Genomic DNA, 20,600 nt, shown 5'->3' with positions numbered 1-20,600 from the left:
TTTATGATGAGTATGTTCTTTGGCAATGATATGATCAAGCAATTCAGAGATTAAACCAATGGGTATACATACTAGCAAAAACAAACCCCAAAGCTTTGTAAATCACAGTTGAAATATATTGTTTAAAATCTCCACATTTAGCTGGGCTCCCAAACATTTCTCTAATATGTTAATCCATTTTAAAGTTATTTTTGTCATTTCTCTAGACTGCTGGCTCTCCTCATAAGCCCACCTAATTAAAGAACATTAGAATTAGAATCCGAGCTGGAACATAACAGCCAACATTTGGATTTGAAACTACTTATCTCACCGGTCAGACTCTTAAAATGCCCTCGGTTGCATTCTGTTGTCTTCTCTTGTTCACAGAAGAATACTTAAAGGAGATTAGTTTTCCTCTATCAATTACAGATATCAAGGCCACAAGGTCTTAATATTAGAAAATAGACACCTGACGTATCACAAGAAAACTCCTCAACTGCTCCTTCTACCAGGCAGTCTTCAAAAAAGGAATCCCTAATCTAGACAATTGTTCAAGTCACAGAAGAACATCTATAATGAGAGACTGCAGTCAAAAGTTAGCAGGCCCAATATAAACCATTCGTATTTGTAAGTTCAGGAAAACCATAATTTCTTATCCCAGTGACCGAAATCTGAACAGCCAAATCTAAACAAACAGAATCAGCCACCAAAATACTAAATGGGCATGTATTAGAGACATGAAACCACTGATTCAGAAGATTTAGTATGGCATCGGGCTGAAATAGATAAAAGGGCTTAAAAACACACTGGGATGCAAGGTGTCAGGCAGACAAAAATAAGAATTCCTTTCATACAAAAATCCCTGTACTCTCAATGATCAACTGCCATGACTGTGAAAGTGGTTGAAATGCTTCTCTGATAACAAGGATCAAATTTTTCACTGCATTAAAGCACAAATGTTATTACTCTGTTGACAAAGATGTAAATCAATGCACAAATATAATGTCGGAAACAGGAAAGACAAGAGCATAGCTTTTGAAATTCATTTAGTTTAAGAAGTCACCCCATTTACCACATGTTATGGGTGGCAAGGAGCTTTTTAAACCTATTTGATCTTAAGCTCGCTTAACTTCAAGGAACCGCTGTAAAGCAGAGGGAGAGTGGCTGCAGCCGCATGCTGCGAAATACCCTCCAGGAATTATACAACCCCTTAGGGTGTCAGCAGAAAGAAGCTAATCCTGCCTAGCACTGCTGGTCTAAGATGGGAAAAAAATTGCACAAATCTATGACTGTATCTATTTCTTCTCATGCCACAGGTTTGGACTTGAAGCATCTATCTTGTTTTCAGAGGCTGAAGGAATTTGCTTGTTACAAACAGGTGAAAATCCAACTAGAAGCACATGGGATGATGACACCCACTTCAGCAATGGCTGTCATTTCATTTCTTCTCACCATCTAAGTAGAGATGCAGCCTTTAATAATTATTGTGACAGCTAATTATAAAATCTGAGAGACTATAAGGGGAAAGAAAGATAAAATTAAGTTAAAATATATAGTGAACACTAGTCATAGAAGTTACCATTTTCTGCATTTCTCATCCTTCTTACATATCCCCCTTCCAGGTCAGAAAGAAGATATTCCCCAAGACTTATCATTTTGAGGAAAGCAAGGAGCATACCATTTAGCTTAAACCAAAAGCAAATCCCAGCACCTCTTCTGCATGCAACTTTAAAAGCAGCGTTCAGCCAAGCTGTCATGAGCCTGCCCTATCATGCATACGCAAAAGATGCATCTGTGGATGCAGTGATTCAGAGAAGCTACAATTCTTCCACCCTGATCAGGTATTAGGGGCTGACAACACGGATACAGGCTGGGCAAGAAGCAAAAATAAAAGCACTTACAACAGGACTTGAGCACATCCATGCCCTATTGGAAATACTCTCCCCTCCGCACATCTTGTCTGACATGAAACTATGAAAGTCTTTATGTCACCAGCATCTCTGTGAGGATCGTGAGGCAGATGGTGCTGAAAGCCTTACTAAAGGGCTCTCTAACCTACCACATAGACAACTTTCTTAATAAGCTTGCAAGGAAACGATACCACAAAGGTCCTATCAAAATGACCTTACAATGATCCAATCACTTGTAAGAAACTACATGGAAGTTACAGAAATTAGGACAAACAGAAGCTCAAGAATAACAGTTTAAGAGCTATTTTGCACTGGAAAGTCGCACCTCATTCCTACAAACGCAGACACGGTGGTAGTCATACCACTAAATGGTAACAGATACATTAGTGATACAGATGCTCATATTGCAACCAAATACAAAAGTCTGAATTTTCTCTGGTTGTGGTCCATCTGCCACGCTATGATTCTCCGATTTTAGATTCTGATTAATTTTTTATGGACTCTGAATTTAAAATCCTAGCTGCTTGTATTGTTCTTACATATATTAGATAAATTCAAAATACATAGTTAGGTACTGTATAATGCAGTGAGCAGCAGTCATGGCCTCACTCTGGGTATTTGAGATTTACTTCAGAGGCTGTGATTTGACTCTTCCCCAAAGGCTTAATTCGTTCCCTCATAGACTGTCCTCTCCTGCCAATAAATCTCCCTTTTTTCTGGTTTTGTCCTTTTTCCTCCACCTCTAATTTTCCTACAAGTTGTCTAAAGGTACAGGAGACCTGAGAATTTAATTTCAGAAGGTGGTATTTTTAATACAGGTAAGGTATAATCTACAGTGCAGGTTGTGGGAAATCATACCCTGTTCTATGAGCCTTCATGCAGAAAACATGGCAATGGTGATTTAGGTAAAGCGAGATTCCTTTCTAGACTTTTTACAACAAAATCTTGTAATGTAATACCTCATCAGCATTTGAAGCAGTTTTCCTGTATACAGAAACACAGAATCATGCAGTTATAAGGGACCTCCAGAGGTCACTTAGTCCAATACAATAAGCCTTACCAACATCTGTAAAATTTAAACTGGGCTTTAAATCATAAGACTTGCAGGGTTTACCACCTTATGAATTTAAATAAAAATACAAGCTTGTACGAATTCACTGATAGTCACAGACAGAAAGCTCTGTTAGGAAATTGGCATCATAGTTACATTTCATCAGCATTCAAAAGTGACAGTTTGCTTCTTTACACAACACATTTAGAATACTTCTACACCATTAAAAGAAAACATCTAGAATCGGTCGACTGGTGCCATATAGACTGTCTCTGTCTTCTCTCACTTGTCTTACAGTTTTGCCTTGCTTTGTTCTGTAGTGGACAGATGCTATTGGATATATACCACAGGTATGAATTTACATTTATTACGTAAATAGAAAAGCAAAATATTTCCATTGTACAGTACAATCAAAGAAAGTCCTCCAAAGCTCGCTTTTCCAATAGGTAGAATAGCTCCATCCTAAAGAGCAACTTACTTTCTTTAAAAATTTCTTTTCTCGTTTAAAAAAAGAAGCAGATGACAGAGGCATTACACACACTGTTTGCAAACCGCTTTCATTATTGGAGCCTTGTTTATACTGTCTCCATTTTAGAGAAGATCTAAGGTTCAGTGACACTTGAACATCTGATTAGGGGTTGGTTTGTCCACTGCCATGTAATTCTTTATCCATATTTTCCTTCTCATTTCCTTTCCTGTTGCTATCTCCCCTTGATACCAACATGTTCATGTTGGAGATTTCAAACAGTGCTGATCAGTGACACAAAAATATGCCTACAATAAACAAACGATGGGTGTCTGTGAAAGAATCTGGGTAAATATAAAAAAAGACGAATAAAAACTTCAGTCAAGTGATTTGTTTCCTCTCCTGGGCCCCATCAGGTCAACAGCTTCTTATTTAACCACAGACTGCAGTTTTAAAGTCTGTAACAAACTACTCAGGACCATCTTTCGCTGAACAAGAACGCGAACCTGTTCGCAGATTTTACAGTCGATATATTGATCCCCACCTAAATTTCATTCCACTTCTTCACCTCCTATGCACCTGGTATTGATAAATAGTACACTTTACAATGCAAATCATTCAGATGTCCTATCTTCAGCAGGACCTCAGCTGTTTTAGACTGCAATAGACAATAGGGTGCCTGAATTTCATTTTCAAGTTTCCCATTTGAAGCTTTTTGTTTCCTGTTGGTCCTTTGTAGAGAACTTCATGCAGCAATTCTCCTCCTGTTTTGCTGGGCGATCCCCATGATCAGACATGAAAGAACAGCAGGGAATCTAATACACCTCCAACTGCCCCAATTTAGACAACACTGTGTAAAATAAAAGGGATTTGAAATACATCCGCTACACTTCCAGCCTTATCCTTTCTAGCTTTTGTTCTTTTAATCTTCAGTATGCTCCTCAAATCCCCACAGGCACCACTCCTATGCCAGTGCCTTCAGGAACTCCAGCTGGCAGACAAAGAGCCATCGGAGTAGCAGGGAGTGAGAGCACTTCAGAGTGTGACTACTGCCTCCCTGCCTGTAACAAGCCCTCCCCTCTTCGACAGAAAGTCTTTCACTGCCCTTGTTCTACGTCTCCTTGGGAAACAAATTCCCAAACGTTACCTAAGCCCTTATGGGAATCCCTTTTAAGTCCAACTTTCCCACTCAAAGTAGAGCACGGAAATCTCTTGTCTGTGGCAGGAGTTATTCATAGGAGTGTTTGACCTAATTGTTTTATACCCCAAATTGCTTATAACCATACCTGTGTTAGGGGAGAGGGAACAAAAGGAGGGCGTGAATGTGATTCATCACTTGTTTAGATTAGACGAGCAGACAAGAGACATGAAGTTTTGCAGTCTTAGGAGGGGAAAGAAAGAGAACGCCCGTACAGAAAGTCAAGAATAGGAAAAACATTTCAATAGCTGTTCACATGTTATCTAGACTACTTCTAACACTTTAATATAGGTACTGATAAATTTGTTACACCTTTACCTTTCTACTTATCGACATCACAGAATATATCCCCAGACTTACCAGCATCACTATCACATCAACTGGCAATTGTAAAAAATATTTTAAAAAACAAATAATAATAGTAGCTGCTGCTAATAATCAAACCATATAGTAATTGATTTTGGTGGATCTTGCATGAATAAAATAATTAATTTCACTATAAAATACATTCAAATAATAAGCCGATTAGAAACAAAATAAATTTGGTTGGGAGGGACCTCTGGAGGTTGTCTGGTCAATCCTTCAGCATCCAGGTCGTTGCGTTATTTCCTTAACCAGCCCATAACCTTATCATCTTCTACTGTGGGTAGTGCTTTTCTCCCTGAGACTGACACTAGGCTCAGGCAGCTGATGATCCTGATACCAAACCTTACCAGTAAAAAAACCTGAGGCATCAAAGTCGTTGAGCACCTTTTCCGTATCCTTTGTCACTAGGTCCTCTGCCTCAATGAGCAGCAGGGCCCATATCTTCTTGGGTCTTAAGACAAAAATCTCTTGCTGTATTTTTCCTCATGCAAAATGGGAAGCCAACATTCAAAAGGGAAAGGGACACCACAAAACCTGTTTGGTTTTTTTTTTCAGTCTTCTATATCACTGCTTACTCTGGTGGATTTCAGGTTTCTGTTTGAAATGAATATAGTAAAAGACATTCTGAAAAGCAGGCTTGCCAGTCAGCAGCTTAATTCTTGGTAGTGAAAACACATGACACAATAAGGGCTACCTTCTTTTACCAGGCTATTTTCATCTAAAACAGGCCTTTATATTTTAGCCACATTACAGCTTCTATACAAAATGTATTCCCATAGAAACCTCTCCCATACCTACTGCGGTTCTAATGCACTGTGAAGCACAACACCACAACAAAAGCTATTTCAGTTTTTAAAGAAGAATATCCTCAAACAACATCACTACACCTAAATGTTCATCATCCTTATTTCAACAATCTCACTGAAGCCAGAAAAAAATTCCAAATGCCCAGATCACTCTTCTCTGTACTATCTATTTGCATTTGTGAATATGAAACAGTAGAAACTACATCCAGTATTTGTGCTATAAAGAGAAAGCTTTTTCCATCCAGAGACTGGGAATTAGGACTGGTGATAAACATGACAACAAATGATATAACCAGTTTCTGTCACTCCACAACTAGGACTAAGCTATCACAAGGCTTCATTAAATATTTTCATTTCAACACAACTTAGAAATTATACTGATTTATAAGATAGACAGGTTCTGTTGCAATAACTTGTTTTATTTTATAGTCCCATCTAAGCTAAAAATAGACCCAATCTAGTGTTTGAGAATATTATTGCACCTTGAGGGCACCCAGCAAAACACAAAATGGATTTTAAAGATATTTGGTACTGATTTGAAATATCATGTCCGTACATTTTAGGATGCAAAATGAAAAATGACCACGTAAGATGAACACAATGACAAAAACCAAAGCAATAACTTATCCATTTATGGAAACTGATTTAATTGCAGGGATCCCAATTTCTATATGTCCAAGGCTTTAAAACAGCCTTTGACGTGGCTGATATTTCAGTCTAGCATAACAAAATTAAGCTTTAGGAAAACTGTAATCTTCATCAATGCTGACAAAAGTTATTTCCCTTGAAAATTACACCTGAGCTCGCACAGCTTCAGAGCAGTACCCACCTTTAATGACACCAAGTTATACAGCAAGCATAGCGTAGACCTGTGTAGAACCACTTCAGTATAAGTGCAAATGGAATTGTACCAAAGAAGCCTACAAAACCTAAAGTATAACTTGAATGAAATCAAACTCCATGAATAAGTAACGAAATTGGAATGAAACACAAACCTATCCCAAAGCAGCATTTTTTCAATTTATAAATACCAGAAAATGACTGAAGTGAAGTTTGCTCAAAAAGAACACAAATTAACAAGAAAGATGATAGGCAAGAAAGACTGATGGATGTCTTACTGAATAATACAAATTTGGAAAGACACATGGTTATTATGGTTATATGCTACCCAATATGGTTCCCATGCTACCCAAAACGTCCTATTCTTTCGGAAAGTACTGCTAATACAGCAGTTAAGGAGCTCCCATTTTCTACTGATATGGTTGCTACTGGAAAGAAAGGCAGATTTTTCACCTAAATTCCTGAAAAAAAAAAAAGTGCTTCCAAATTAATCTTTTACCTACAGCTCATAATGCATCCAACCTTTGTGCTAACCCATCACCGAAAGAAATATGAAACATATTCAACTGCTAGTTAGGAGGAAAAAAAAAAAAAAAAAAGGATTCATACTTTCTTCTTTCACCTGATGTTAGGAAAAACTGATTTTGCCAAAAAGAGTGATGTATGCTTCAAGTGACTGAATCTGCTTTCGCTAGTCCAAAAGACCCATATATGTTATAAAAAATTACACAGCTTCAAATCACTCAAATTAACAACACCCCAAGCACCATCTATTTTTATGACAGGTAATCAATTATTTCAGTCAACAGTTTAGCTGTTTTTCCCCTTAATGGCCTTAAAATTTTCTATATACGTGACAATTTTATATACATATGCATCACTTGTTCAGTATGTTAGAAAAATATTTTAAAAGAAATCAGTAAGAGTATAAAAACGTGGCGACAATGCTGTAACACTGTAAATCCATTATAAGCAAGCTTTTACAGTGGTGTGTCTTCAAGAACAGTTTTTTAATGTGCTGTTTTTAAATGAAGAAGCCTTTTCAGCTATTAAGTATAGAGAAGAAGAAAATCAATTCTGTATATTAAAGCCCAAAAGATGACTTTGTTAACATAAACGCATCTGACGATAAGACAGTTTGCATTTAAACCTAAGACATTTTGATGTGAGTTTGTCTAAGGTACAATTATTTTGTGCTCTTTCCTAATAGTCTGGACAGTTTGGGTAATAAAATAAACAATTTAACTCTGCACAGTTAATAACTTACCCTTACTTGACCAACAAAAGCATTGGCTTCCTCTTCCTGTACAGACAGGTTTTTAGGTAGAAACATATCAAAAACTGGTCCGTTGTCATTCACATCCGTCACCACTATATTAACAGTAGCAGTTGAGGTCTACAGAGAAAGATAACATTGTGAACAAATTATCTTCATTTTACAATTGCACAGATGACAACTGATCAGCAACCTTACTGCTATGTCTTAGACCCATCCAGTACAGAATCACAGGTAAACAGATCATCGATTTTTTGCACGTTTTTGTGAAACAGGAAGCATTATTTGTTTGAGGAGTTTATTTTTACCTTTCTTTTCTTATAAGACAAAACAGGCTCGAGACTGAATAATATATTAGAGATGCACGAAGGATGTCAGGTATCTTTTTTCTTATACGGTATTTTAGGGATTTAAGGATCTTCCATTCTGAGTGAGGAAAAAAGCTAGAAATATCAAAATTTGCCAGAAGTACAAATTTGGAAGGAAATTACTGATTTTACTAATCACAACATGCTACTGTGATGATTAGCTTAGATGATTAGTCAGCCTCTTAGCTGGCACAATCATGCCAGTACAGCTCCAGGTAAGCTCAGCTGGCCTGAGCTCAGAGATCTCTGTATCATCCTTCACCCACATCACGCTGACGTGCTATTAAGCATTAGCACATCAACTTTAACATACAGAGAGGTGCCTAGTGGGAACAGCATAATTAACTATATTGAACACACATAAAATTTCAACAAAACACGTTTGTGCTCCCTACTGAAATTTTCTATCCAAATCAAAGCAATTGGAGAGTGTTTGCAGATCTTTACAGCTTGAGTCGGATCCCTTTTCACTGGTGCTATATACTGAGTATTTCAGACACAAAACACCACATTATTGTAATTAATACATTATTGTATTTTAAATCAATTCAAAAAATGCTAACACCTGTGCTATCTGCGATACTTTATTCCATAAATTCAAATCCAGCACAGCAGCAAGTACCATTGCGAACTGTACCTTCAGGTTTATTACAGTTTAAGATCGTAATAGAAACAGATACATCAGCTAACAGTAGCTACTTCATGCAGTTAGTTATTTCAGAATATGCCTAAGCATTGGCCTAACTTCTCTATTTCTCAAGTTTAACAGTTTCGCATTGAGGTGAAATACCTTGGTTTGAACCTCATTAATTTAAACATTGTGGCAAGAGCAACAAAAACATGCCTTTGTTTTATACCCTATAAATACAACTACAGAAGACCTGAGGCTAACAATGCAAGTTTCTGTGGCCTGTGTCACAGGCCACAAAGAGAAGGAATGAAGGGTACTCTTCATCCACCAGAGAAAAGAGAAGCACTACTAGGCAAAAACCACGGTAAGGAAGGTTGAAATTATACACCAGGAAAGCCTTTCATTGCAAGAACAGAGAAGCACAGGCACAGACAGTGCAGGGAGGCTACAGCATCTTCCCCAGAAACAAGATGCTTTAGTGTCTGGCACGACCGATAGCAGCGTAAACTGATGCTGATGCTGTGGTGGAGCCGTGGATGGGCAGGCTAACCTGGTATCATAACACAGTGTCATTAGTCTACGAATGCTTCCTTTAGTGTTTCATTCAGTTCATATGAAAAGAAAATAAAATTATCTTATTCTATAAATACAGCCTGTTCGACAAGTATACTAAGGGCAATAGATGCTAGAAAGAAACACGTGTGAAGTTTACCACTGATGCCTTATTGCTGCAGAATGCTAACGCTGGTTGTCCAGACTCTGGTTTGTACTGTTCCCCCAGTGACAGTAGTATTTGTAATGATGTCTGTGCTGCAGCCACCGCTACTCTGAAGTGCAGTGTAAAATCCAACACAGTGTATTAAATCAGCTTTCCTGTGCTGTATCTAGATGCCTTCTGATACTGAACTACTTTGCATCAAGCTACATTGGGGGAAATCTAAACATTACAGTCACAGCGATTACACAGTGCAGATGTAACCCTTGAAAAAGACCCTTGCTTTAGGTACAAGACTAACCAACCTGTTAGAAAGCAGCACCTCACAGGTTTCATAAAGAAACCTGTAACCATCCTCCCTTAAAAAGCAAAAAAAGTGTGAATGTAAACCTGTATCTGTATATGCCTTTTCTGAAACATCTTCTGATGCAGTACCTCCCACATAACAAACCTCAAGCAGTTTTACACCCTCATAGGTCCCTGCAGTAACTGCCCACAATAAATGCAGAATATTGCCTAATTTTTATTAAGGGGCAAGCTCCTTTATCTGCCACATAGGAAAAGCACTTGCAAAGGACAACTAATATACTCACTATCTTAATAGCATTTGGTCATGCTTTCATTGCTGCGCTGCCAGTTCAATCTGATAACTTACTCTCTGCAGGAGAGATCCTGTAACAGGTCAATCTCCTTCACCTTCCAAATCCTCCGACTTGGCAAGCAGCCCAGTCACCGGTATTGGAGTCAGCTATAAATGTGGCTGGTGCATTTGCACAGCGTCCCACATGTTCACTGAGGTGCCACCTGTGCTAGCAGGCTTCCTTAGCAATCCCTCATGATACAGGCACAGCAAAGAGCAGATCCCAAACACACACAAGTGGCACAAATAACATCCATGCACAATACAGCTCTTTCACAGTGAGAGTTTTTCTACAGTTTTTGTATGGAGGCAAATACAGAAAACAGATCTGTTCCACAATAAGCACCATACAATAACTACTTAATACTTAAAAAGTAATGAATGCAGAATATTTTGAGACAAACCAACCAACCAAACAAAAAGATGCTTTCAGGCTGGCTTCTTATATTTGCTTATGTTCAGTTATTTGCTAATTGTTGCTGAAACTGCCATTCCCACATTCAATTTATACAAGGAAAATGTGCTTTACAATTTACGCATCATTGTCAACACAAAACACACTCCAGAACGTTTGCTCTGATGTGCAATGCGCACTGAATGTAAATTAATCTTCTGAAGCTAACTTGATTCCACAGAATATATGAAAACTCTTAGATTTAATAAACTGAGAGAAATATGGCATAAAAACCATTGGCTTAAGACAGTGAGTAGTCCTCATTTTGAAAATATTTCTTTTCCATTCAAGAGAATTTTAACAGGATCTATCTGATAATCTGCGGCATGTTTACTGCTGCTGATGCTGAATCAACCCACAGCAGCTCTCAGAACAGCCACCAAAACATGCCTTTGCATCTGATAACTTCCGAATCAAGCGCTGAAAGTAAAATTACTGTTGTGAATTACTTACAAGTCTAACTTTTGTACATAAGTGCAATGGGGTAGGCTCACATACTTATTTTAGATAAACATAGCAACACATTATGAGGAACTCTTACGATCACTTCTCCTAAACGACAGTGTTTTTCTAAACCCAAGCAACTCTCTGCTCTGGAAGCATGCTATTAACATGACCCTGCACCAATACTTTTATGTCTTGAACAAAAAAGGGAACTTTTCTTCTCTTCAAGCCTTCTTGAAACCCAATCATTATAATATTATTAGAAACACAGAGCTTACTGAAATACTGGAGTAAGTCTAGAAGGGGTCCTTTGAAGCATCAAAGGACACTCAGGTTTCACCTAAGAGGAGAGAGTGGAGGCAGCAGGGAAGGCCGAGTTCTGCTTAATGTAATCTGGATTTTAAGATGAATTTTAAGATCCTTTTTAACATCTTTATCAATGATGTAGAGGAGGTAACGAAGTACGCTCTCCTCGAGTTTGCAGGCAACACCAAACTGGAGGTAACGCTGGAGGGCAGGGCTGCCATTCAGAAGGACCTCGGCCAGCTGAGAAATGGGCCAACAAGAACCCTATGAAATTCAGCAAGGACAAACGCGCAGTCCTGCCTCTGGGAAGGACAATCCCCTCGCAGGGACCTGGGCCAGGGCCTGCCTAGCCAGGAGCAACTCTGCGGGAAAAGCCTGTGAGTGTCGGCAAGCAGCGAGTGGAGCAGGAGCAGCTGCGTGCCCTGGCAGCACAGGCCAGCAGCTCATGGGCTGTATGGACTGGGGACCAGCCTGGAGATCCCAGGAAGGGATTATCCCCTCTGCTCAGCCCTCAGAAGACCACACCTAGATACTTTAGATAGCGTCAGGAGAGAAAACGAGTGTAAACTGAAACAAGAGAGCTTCAGACTGGACATAAGGAATAGCTTCTCCCCATGAGGACAAAAATGAGAGCATTTCAGCATGATGAAGCAAGTGTTTTCTACACACTATGCTCTAGCTTGTCTTCCCATTGTAGACAGGTACTGCGAACCCGGTCTCGGCACTCCCTGGATAAGAAGGTCTTTATGTTTGTCTTTTTCATGCCTTTATATCATTAGATAGGGGTTACCTGAAAAATGCAACAAATCAACTACCAGCCTGACTTGTGTATGTGAACGGTGAAAGGTTTCTTGAGTTGTTCTACAGGTTATTCTGTAATGTAGGATAGGACTCGTCATTGGTGCTGAGGGATTCTAGGTCAGACTAACCCCCCAGACTAACAAGAATTGGAAAAACTGAAGATTTTGTGCTTAGCTTAGTTCTGCAAGAAAAAAAGAAAGTTTGTGGGGATTTTATAAGAAGGGAGAGAGGGAGGTAGGAGAAAAGACATTTTGAATTGCTTCCCAACTCTTTCTGTTATCTGAGAATTTTTAGTACTTTTCAAATTGATGGCAATTTTACTCATCCTAAGCATCCTACCTTACCTGTCAGCCAACACAGCCACACAGGATAGGGCTCCACTTGTTACCGAGTCTCAAGTCATACTTAAACTTTCACTTATGAATTAAAAAAGCAATATTTTTGCAAAGGAATAATATTTTATTGAGATGCCAAACAGGAAAATTATTTTATAAAATTAAGTTTTCTGTTCTTCCTAAACTTCCAAGGGTACTTAAATAAGATCCTGTAATAAGACCAACATTTCAAATAATCCTCATTTTTGTATTAGTCACAATTTAGCAAACTATCAAAAGCGGATGAATTCAGTGGCAGGATCACCAAGAGGAGCATTCAAAACAAACTCTGGGTTAGCAGCAATGCCTCTGTGTTCTCTTCCTTTAAATCAGTAACAACAAACTCTGAAACTGAGAAAGAATATGGGAATACTCAAAAATCTTGCTATTTCATCTGAATACAGGAAACATTTGTTATCCCACTGATAGAGCAAGGCCAACCTCTTACACGAAATGGTAGTCAGTTGGCTATCTTTATTTCTTTGAGATGCATAGAGCAGCAGTTCTGCCATTAACATCAGAAACTGCTATAATCAAAGATTATTAAATAAAATCAACATTTTTATATCCTCATTAGATGGCTCCAAAGATTTGCTTAAGCTCTCTGCAAGCCACAGCTTAAGAGTGACGTGCTATACTGAAATAGCCTTTATTAGACAACCAGAATAAATTACAGTGGCTTATTCAGAACTGCAGCATGGAGCAGTATTGGTAAGATCATGATCATCCGTCCTGTGGATAATGTAAAAAGTCACCAGCAACACTAAAATCACATTGACTAAATAATCATTGCTTAGAAGTTATGTTCAGGGCTAGCCATAACATCTTTTCAGTCTGTCACTGGAACAGAAAATAAGAAAGCAAGCAGATTGTGGGTCATACCCTTTCTTACAGCAGCCAAGTAACTATTTGGCACACTAGTCCACAGGCGAGAAGGACCACAGGTAATGAATGCGTGCTTTGGGGATAAAAAGTGGATTGCACAGAGGGTAAAAGTAAACACACTGAGCAAGGCTCACTATATTTTGTATGAAGCTCAGTTTCTTGTACCATTAGAGAAGCCTACCATTTCTTTTACCATTTTCAACTGCAGGTAGCAGTGGCTGCCTGAGATCGCTCCCACTGTCACGTAAACCCTACTTCATTTTCTGTGTCACTAGCTTAAATTCTTCTGCCAAGGAAACCTCCAGCACACAGATAGAGAGGTGGTGACGCTTTTAACTTTGTTACAACTCATCACAGAAAAATTTTTAAGTCAGTAATGAAGAGCATGAGAAGCTATAAGAGTAATTCTCACCTTTGACTATCAAAGCAGCAAAAGTTATATTTAAAGACAAGTTCCAGTTGGGTCCCCGTTTACTTCTGCAAAGCCAGCTTTCTTGTTTTGTTAGTGGGGAATAAAAGATAGCTGCATTGGACATCTCATAGCCTCAAGATTCAAAAAAAGATTTAATTTCTCTTCATTCACTGGTTCTCATACTTCAAGTGCTGTAACATGTATCTGGAACCTACGTCCCAGCTCCCTACAACATTACTGTCCTCTTTCTTTGGCTCTTGTCTTGTACAACTGCAAGGTGACCTGCATACGGCAGAGTAAAATAAGTCAAAGCTTAGAATTACCAGCAGCGTGAAGCAGATTTTTCCTTGCAAAGCGTGGGGAAAGCAAATAGAGAAAAAGATGATGCTTGAAGAAAAGATGTTCAAAGAAAATCACTTGCAGCTAGAATCTTTTAATTTGCCCCCTTGATTGTATACATGCTATTTTGTTCATTACCTACTTCAGAATGAAAGCAAAGCATTTCACAAATTTCTTAAGGAATTATGAAAAGTTGCAGTGTTTTGCAGAGGATCCTAAAAGAGACAGTAAAACAGCACTCTCTCGTGGAACAGAGCTGCTGTTTTGCTAAAGCTCTTGACATACGTTTAATTACCACAAAAGTTTTTAAACAAACTTGAGTCATTCCCCAAAGTAATGAGAAAGACACCTAATTCACAACTGTTTTTGCATATCAACTGAATGGATACTCCTCATGCAAGTACCAAGATAATACAGTAAGGATAAAAAACTGCCTTGGCTGTTTTACAACTAGGCATTTCTACAAAAGATTTGTCAAGTATGGTTTGGAAAGGAGTGTTGAAGCTATTACTGGAAATTCACCAGGGAAAAAAGTAGTACAGCCTCATATCAGGCATTTCCTATTTATTACTGAAGCAAACTGTGTTTACTTCTCTTTTATAATAAACATAAGTCAAACAAAAGATCAACAGCTGCAATTTATAGCTTTCTTAGGGCCACTAAAATAGTTCTTACATATATAATTCTTCCTTAAGCAATAAATGTAACATTTACATCGCCTCCACAAACATCTTTTGTCCTAAGTATGCCAGGCCCTGATAAATGTTATGGATGATAAAGGTTATGGATGATAAATTTGAAGGAAATTTCACTTGTGACTGATTTTATTTGTACCCTGTCATTTAAATTGAAGTTGGGAATTGATGAGAGCATTCTATGCCTTGGAGAGGAAGCAGTCTTAGCTCTGATGTCAAGCAAGTTTATTAATTTAGACAAACTCTAAGACAAACACTATCATCTCTAGATATAACTAGTTTGCAAATAATAAGATCTGAGGCAAAGCCCAAGGCCTTATCTGATCGAAAAAGAAACTCTAAATAATGCTTCTGATCTACATATCAGGACTTAATCTATATTCAATTCAAGAAAACTACACTTAAATTATGATATCCAAAATAATAGCTGTTCTTTACCAAACAGGGGAAACAGCTGCTCAGATCTTAAGATATTGGGAGTGATAAGGACCAGGATAAAATATAAGTGAACTATATAACAGGTAAATTGCCATGCTGTCCAAGTTCAGTGCTCCAGGAAAGTGACAGGCAGAAGAGTGACGTTGCTAATGGGAATCTAATATTGATTGGTAATGGAGGATGACAACGAAGTGCCAAAGTCAGAAAAAGTGATGGGTAAATATGCACAACTGGTTATGGCCTTGTTCACTAACCTTTCTGAATGCACAGAAGCTGCATAACCACAACAAACAACGTCCACCGGGCCATGCGGAAGGGGGAGCATGTTATTCTTTTCCGGTCTGTTCCTATCAACAAGGCTGCAAGCCTCAGGTATTTTCAGACCTTGTCTCCTTCCAGTGTAGGGCATGAGAACTTTAAAAGTGGTATCTACCGACCCTCTACACCTCTCCAAGTTATAAAGAAGAAATGGCCAGCTGGACTGCAAAGAAATTTAGGAGAGAGAAGAGACTGAGGCTGAAGGGAAAGACAAGGTTGGAGCTTGTCAATAATTACACTAATGAAAAAAGATCAGAAAAAGCCTGGGGAGGAAACAAAGACAAAAGCTGTCAAACACACAAAAATAAATCCCCAAAGCAAACCCCCCAAAACTAAAACCTCGCATATCCAGAAAGAAAATATAAAAGATGAGAACTTCAGCAGGAAAGAAAGAAAAAAATCATTACATTCAAGAAATGTCCTTGACAAACACATGGGACTGATGGGATAGGTCTCCACTGTTATGCCAGTCACCAGCCATGTAACAGCCAGGGCTCCAACCCTGTGTGTCTATTTGTGGAAGAGAAAGAGTATTGATCTGCTGTCCAAGCAGACCTCAATATCACAGGAATGAAACATTACTGTTTCTACAGGATGAACCAGCAGTAGCTGGTAGCTTACATCCCAAGCTATAGAGCTCAGGCTAAACAACCCAAATTTAGAGCATACTGTGTGCTACACATCACCTAACACAGTTGGAAGCTAACGTACAAAGTAGGCTACGTTTGTCATGCAGCCTGGCAGAGGCAAAGCTGTGGAAAAATGGGTCTGCATCTAAACTAAAAGCTCAGGATTCAGTGTCTTAATCACAAAGGGATAAAGCTGTAGCATCTCTACCAATGTCTTTACATCATAAACCAAACCTGAGAACTTCAAAACAGGTGAGGAACGTGGGCTGCCAGAGCCTTCAGCTGCAATTCTCCTAGCCTTCTTGCACAGGTTATCTATTTACTTAGAACTGGAGACTTCACTGCTGTTATAAAAGAACTGAGGTTTCTGCTAACCAGCAAGATCTGTCTGAAAGGCACGCTCAGCTACAGAGGGGTTCAGGGCAAGGAGCTCTGTGTGTCTGCTCTTATGCTCTCTAACTTTGCACATACAGTGCTGGCTGAAAAACAGTCTGCTCAACTTATGTTTTGCAGTCTAACTAGAATTCATGACCATGGTATTTACTGTCATGACTGTGGCATTACTGACTATACACAATAACATAATGTATACTCAATGTTACACTATACATTACTGTTATTGTGAACTCTGCTGCAAGATCTATTTCAACATAGTTCTACTCAAGCTTATTTATTTTGGGATAAAAAATGCTTCAATAATCCTTGGTGCCGAACTGTTCCTCACCTTAAAATATTTAAAATTGTCTTTCAAAACAGAATTACAATCTGCTCAAAATCTTTGATTGAAAACTGTGATCAATCTATTTCTTTATGAGGATTACTTAAATCACCCCTTCCCTGTTAGCATTTGAAATCAAAGCCTTTATGGGGAATATTACCATGCAACGCAAGCAGACAAGTTGCACAAACACTGGAATTTTGGGAGTCTCCTAAAGCTCACCCTAATAAAAGAGCTGATGCACGGAGAAAAGCCTTCTCTCACAGGAAATCTGGCTGGACAAATTCTTCTTGTGCAAACTGAAATTTACAGATCAGCTGAAATTTTTAAGGCTCTCTCATACGAAGTATGTTACTTGTCAGGAAAATAGTAATAGGCAGGGTTTCTCTTTAGTTTCAGTTCACATTGTTGAAAAGAAAATAATTTGAGGAGGAGTTCTTTAGAGGAGGAAGTACAAAATCATTTATCTATTTATATTGTTCCTTTTCATATATTAAAGAACTATTCCCTCCCACTGAACCGACAGATCAAAATAAATGTGCTACATTAAGGTAGTATTAAAGTTCCACAGTACGAACAGATTCCATTAGCTTTTTTTTGGCAATCTTGTTTTACTGATTACAAAAAGGTCAGTTAAGTAGAAGCCTTTTTCAGTACAAGACTTTTTGTATACAAAATCTCTGTTCAGTGATTATTTACTGAAAGAGACATGCATGCTTTATTCTTGATAGATAATAGAACTGATGTGGAGCAGATACAGGTAATATTTAAAGGAGTAACAGAAAATTTACTGTAATTAATTCATTCTCTGTATGCTACTCAAGTAGTAAACCTTTGTCTAAATTACCTTGATTTAGTGCTACCTGTTTGCTCTAAGGAAGGTAATTAATTCAAGTGTCATGGGAGCTAGATGCTCTAAATTATTAATGATCTTCTAAGATGACTGAAATACCCATGTCTAACTTCGATGATGAAACACAATGCACTGAAACAAGGCCACTTACGGTTCACTCAGTGGATGAATACCCTCTTGAAACGTTGGTCTGCTCCGATCAAGAACGAGACAGTAAGAAGGAATATGGCATGGTATCTGTGTCTACACAAAGCACATCAGCGTGCCTCAAGGCCCCTGGGACAGAGAGACTATTAGGCTGCCCTGCTCCGACACATCTTTGTCTAGGATCAAGAATACAATGGTATTTATTCTACTTTCATTTACAGCCTGTGGCAATTATTTAGCTAGATCGTAAGGTGAGCAGACACTAGTTTTCAACTGCTGGTCCTTCTGAGGGCATTGTCATGGCAGAGAGACTACTAGGACCTTCTACAAACACCATACTTCTGCATACTGTAGCCAGGAATATGGTTTTCAGAGCTTCCAAATTCTAAGCCCCACTGATTTAAGCTCCTGTACTGGGTACAGTGCAAACCCATGAACATTTTAGCCACACTTAAAAGGTTAAACATTGCAGTGTCTCACTTTTATGCATCAGACATGAGAGTGGAATTTGGAATCTAGTGCTGGGTACCCAGAACCACATATAGAAAGCACAAAAAAAGACTTAAAATGTCTTAAAAAAATGCCAATTCAATCCCTGCATTCGGCATCCAGCTGCTCTGGGCCAGCCCAGACCACTGAGAAAACAGTTCTCTCTCAGATGCCTTTCTAAAGATCGCCTGATGGTACCTCTGTCTCCTCAGGGAATGTGGCCCCAAAACAGTTTTTGGGTCTGCAATGCTAAACTTATTCTGATTTTTTTCATGAAGTGTTCATTGCAGAAGAAATGGGCACAGTCTGAGATTAGCGGGCAAGATCTCGGATCCATGGCTTTCAGAGAAACCCTCGCAGAGCTAGGTCGCCTCTGATCTTCCCTATTCAGCAAATCTGGGACTATACCCTGAACAGCACAACTTCAAAAGAGCAAATGGACAACAGCTTCTTCTGGCCTTCCAGAGTAGTTTAGTGGCCTGGTGGTTGAGTCTTCTAAGACATACAAAAGAATCTGAACCCCTGTCAGTGTTTTCTGAGGACCACAAAGTGACTGTGACAAGGGACATCAATGTTGTTGCTCTCCTTCAGCCACATTACAAGGGAAGGCTGTAGCTGCCTGGGAGGCTGGGAACACCCCCTGGATGACCGACAATTTTTAAGAATACCTAATTACTAACTCCCAAATGGCTTTATAAACTAGGCACTGAGCTGCTCTGTTTTGCCAAGACTTGGGCAGAAACACATTTCTGAAGTGCTGGGTGAATATTTTCAGGACGAGACATTTCTATTTGGAGGTTTGAATTCTGCTTAAATCACACACACCAAGACAATACAATGGAGCTTCCTGTTTTATCTATATAAATGAACTGACACATACACACAAGCCAAAAATAAATAGCACAGAAGGCTTTGTCTTTCTTCTAACGAAAGTCATGCATATTTATTTCTAACTTCTCCCTCTGAAATGCAAAGACATGAATTCTTGCCTTGAAATTCCATCCAAACACACCACAATTTGTGAAAGCAGTTGGAGCTTGATATATTTTTTCATTCGCGCGTCATTCTTCTGCCCATCTACAACCAAGTGTCTTTACTACGGAAATAAAAATGTTTTCCTGACTACTCAATTAATGCATACTTAATTGTTTGTTGTGTCGTATTGTGAACAGTGCCAGGCGGTAGGTCATGTTATTCCAAGGTCACAGAAAAACCACAAGCCTGTTAATGCTCCACGTTATAATGCAGAACAACAATAACTTGGGAAGCATAGTCGAGCATTTTAAACAATCAAGAGCATTATAAGGCATGCAAAAGTGACGAAACGGTGTCAGTCAGGCCACATCGCTAAATGGAAAGCCGTATTGCTTAGTGAAGGCATAAGTAGGTCTGTATTAATTTTGATGGAATAAGCAGTCCCCAAAAGTCAAAAGGTGTCAACATGACTGTTACCACACAACATTAGGCAGTTAAATAAGCCTTGGGGCTTAGAATACAGAAACCTCAACTACTTAGTGCCATAGCAACATTGTTAAAAGTCTCTTAGATCCTTTGCTAATGACACAGAAAAAGGAGCAGGAAAAAAAATACCATTAAAGCACCAAAAATTTAAGGTGTGCGGGACGACAGACTTTTCAAATGCAAAAATGTGTTCAACAGACTTCATAGATGATGAGGAGGAACAGTTAGTTTTCTCTAGAGAACATGGGGGATAAAAAGGAGGGCTGATACCATACTGTATACTAGTCCAATATCCCATGGGGTTTACAGCAGAGTGGAGCAGGCAAGGCACACAGTGCTGGCCTGGCGGCAGCTGCGGAGGGAAGAGTTTCAGTGCCTAGAAGATCAGGAATCCAGTAACTTGCGGGTTTAGAAAGGTAATGATTTGTACCGCCATGATTATGGGAAAGGCACCTGGAGGAAACGTTGCTCCCCAAGAGACTGGTGCTGGGGCTGCTGTACTCCAAGCAGAAGTGTGATCCCGTGTGGGAAGTGTCCTGCTGCCCCATATGCTGACCTTCAAACTTCTGGAAATACCAGAAGTGGAAAGAA

The 20,600-nt window shown here is 39.0% G+C and overlaps 1 protein-coding gene across 5 annotated transcripts in view; it reads right to left on the bottom strand.

The window, feature by feature from the left end:
* The window catches only part of PCDH15 (protocadherin related 15), a 419,295-nt gene that overhangs the window by 135,713 nt on the left and 262,982 nt on the right, over nt 1-20,600 (bottom strand). For all 5 annotated transcript variants that reach the window (XM_050898730.1, XM_050898731.1, XM_050898732.1 and 2 more), the window contains one exon: nt 7,884-8,012. In XM_050898730.1, the coding sequence (XP_050754687.1) occupies nt 7,884-8,012 (129 nt within the window). The remainder of the gene's footprint in view (nt 1-7,883; nt 8,013-20,600) is intronic.

This window comes from Gymnogyps californianus, chromosome 6 (assembly GCF_018139145.2).
Source record: "Gymnogyps californianus isolate 813 chromosome 6, ASM1813914v2, whole genome shotgun sequence".
Lineage (NCBI taxonomy): Eukaryota > Metazoa > Chordata > Aves > Accipitriformes > Cathartidae > Gymnogyps > Gymnogyps californianus.
This window is presented reverse-complemented; position numbering and strand designations above follow the sequence as displayed.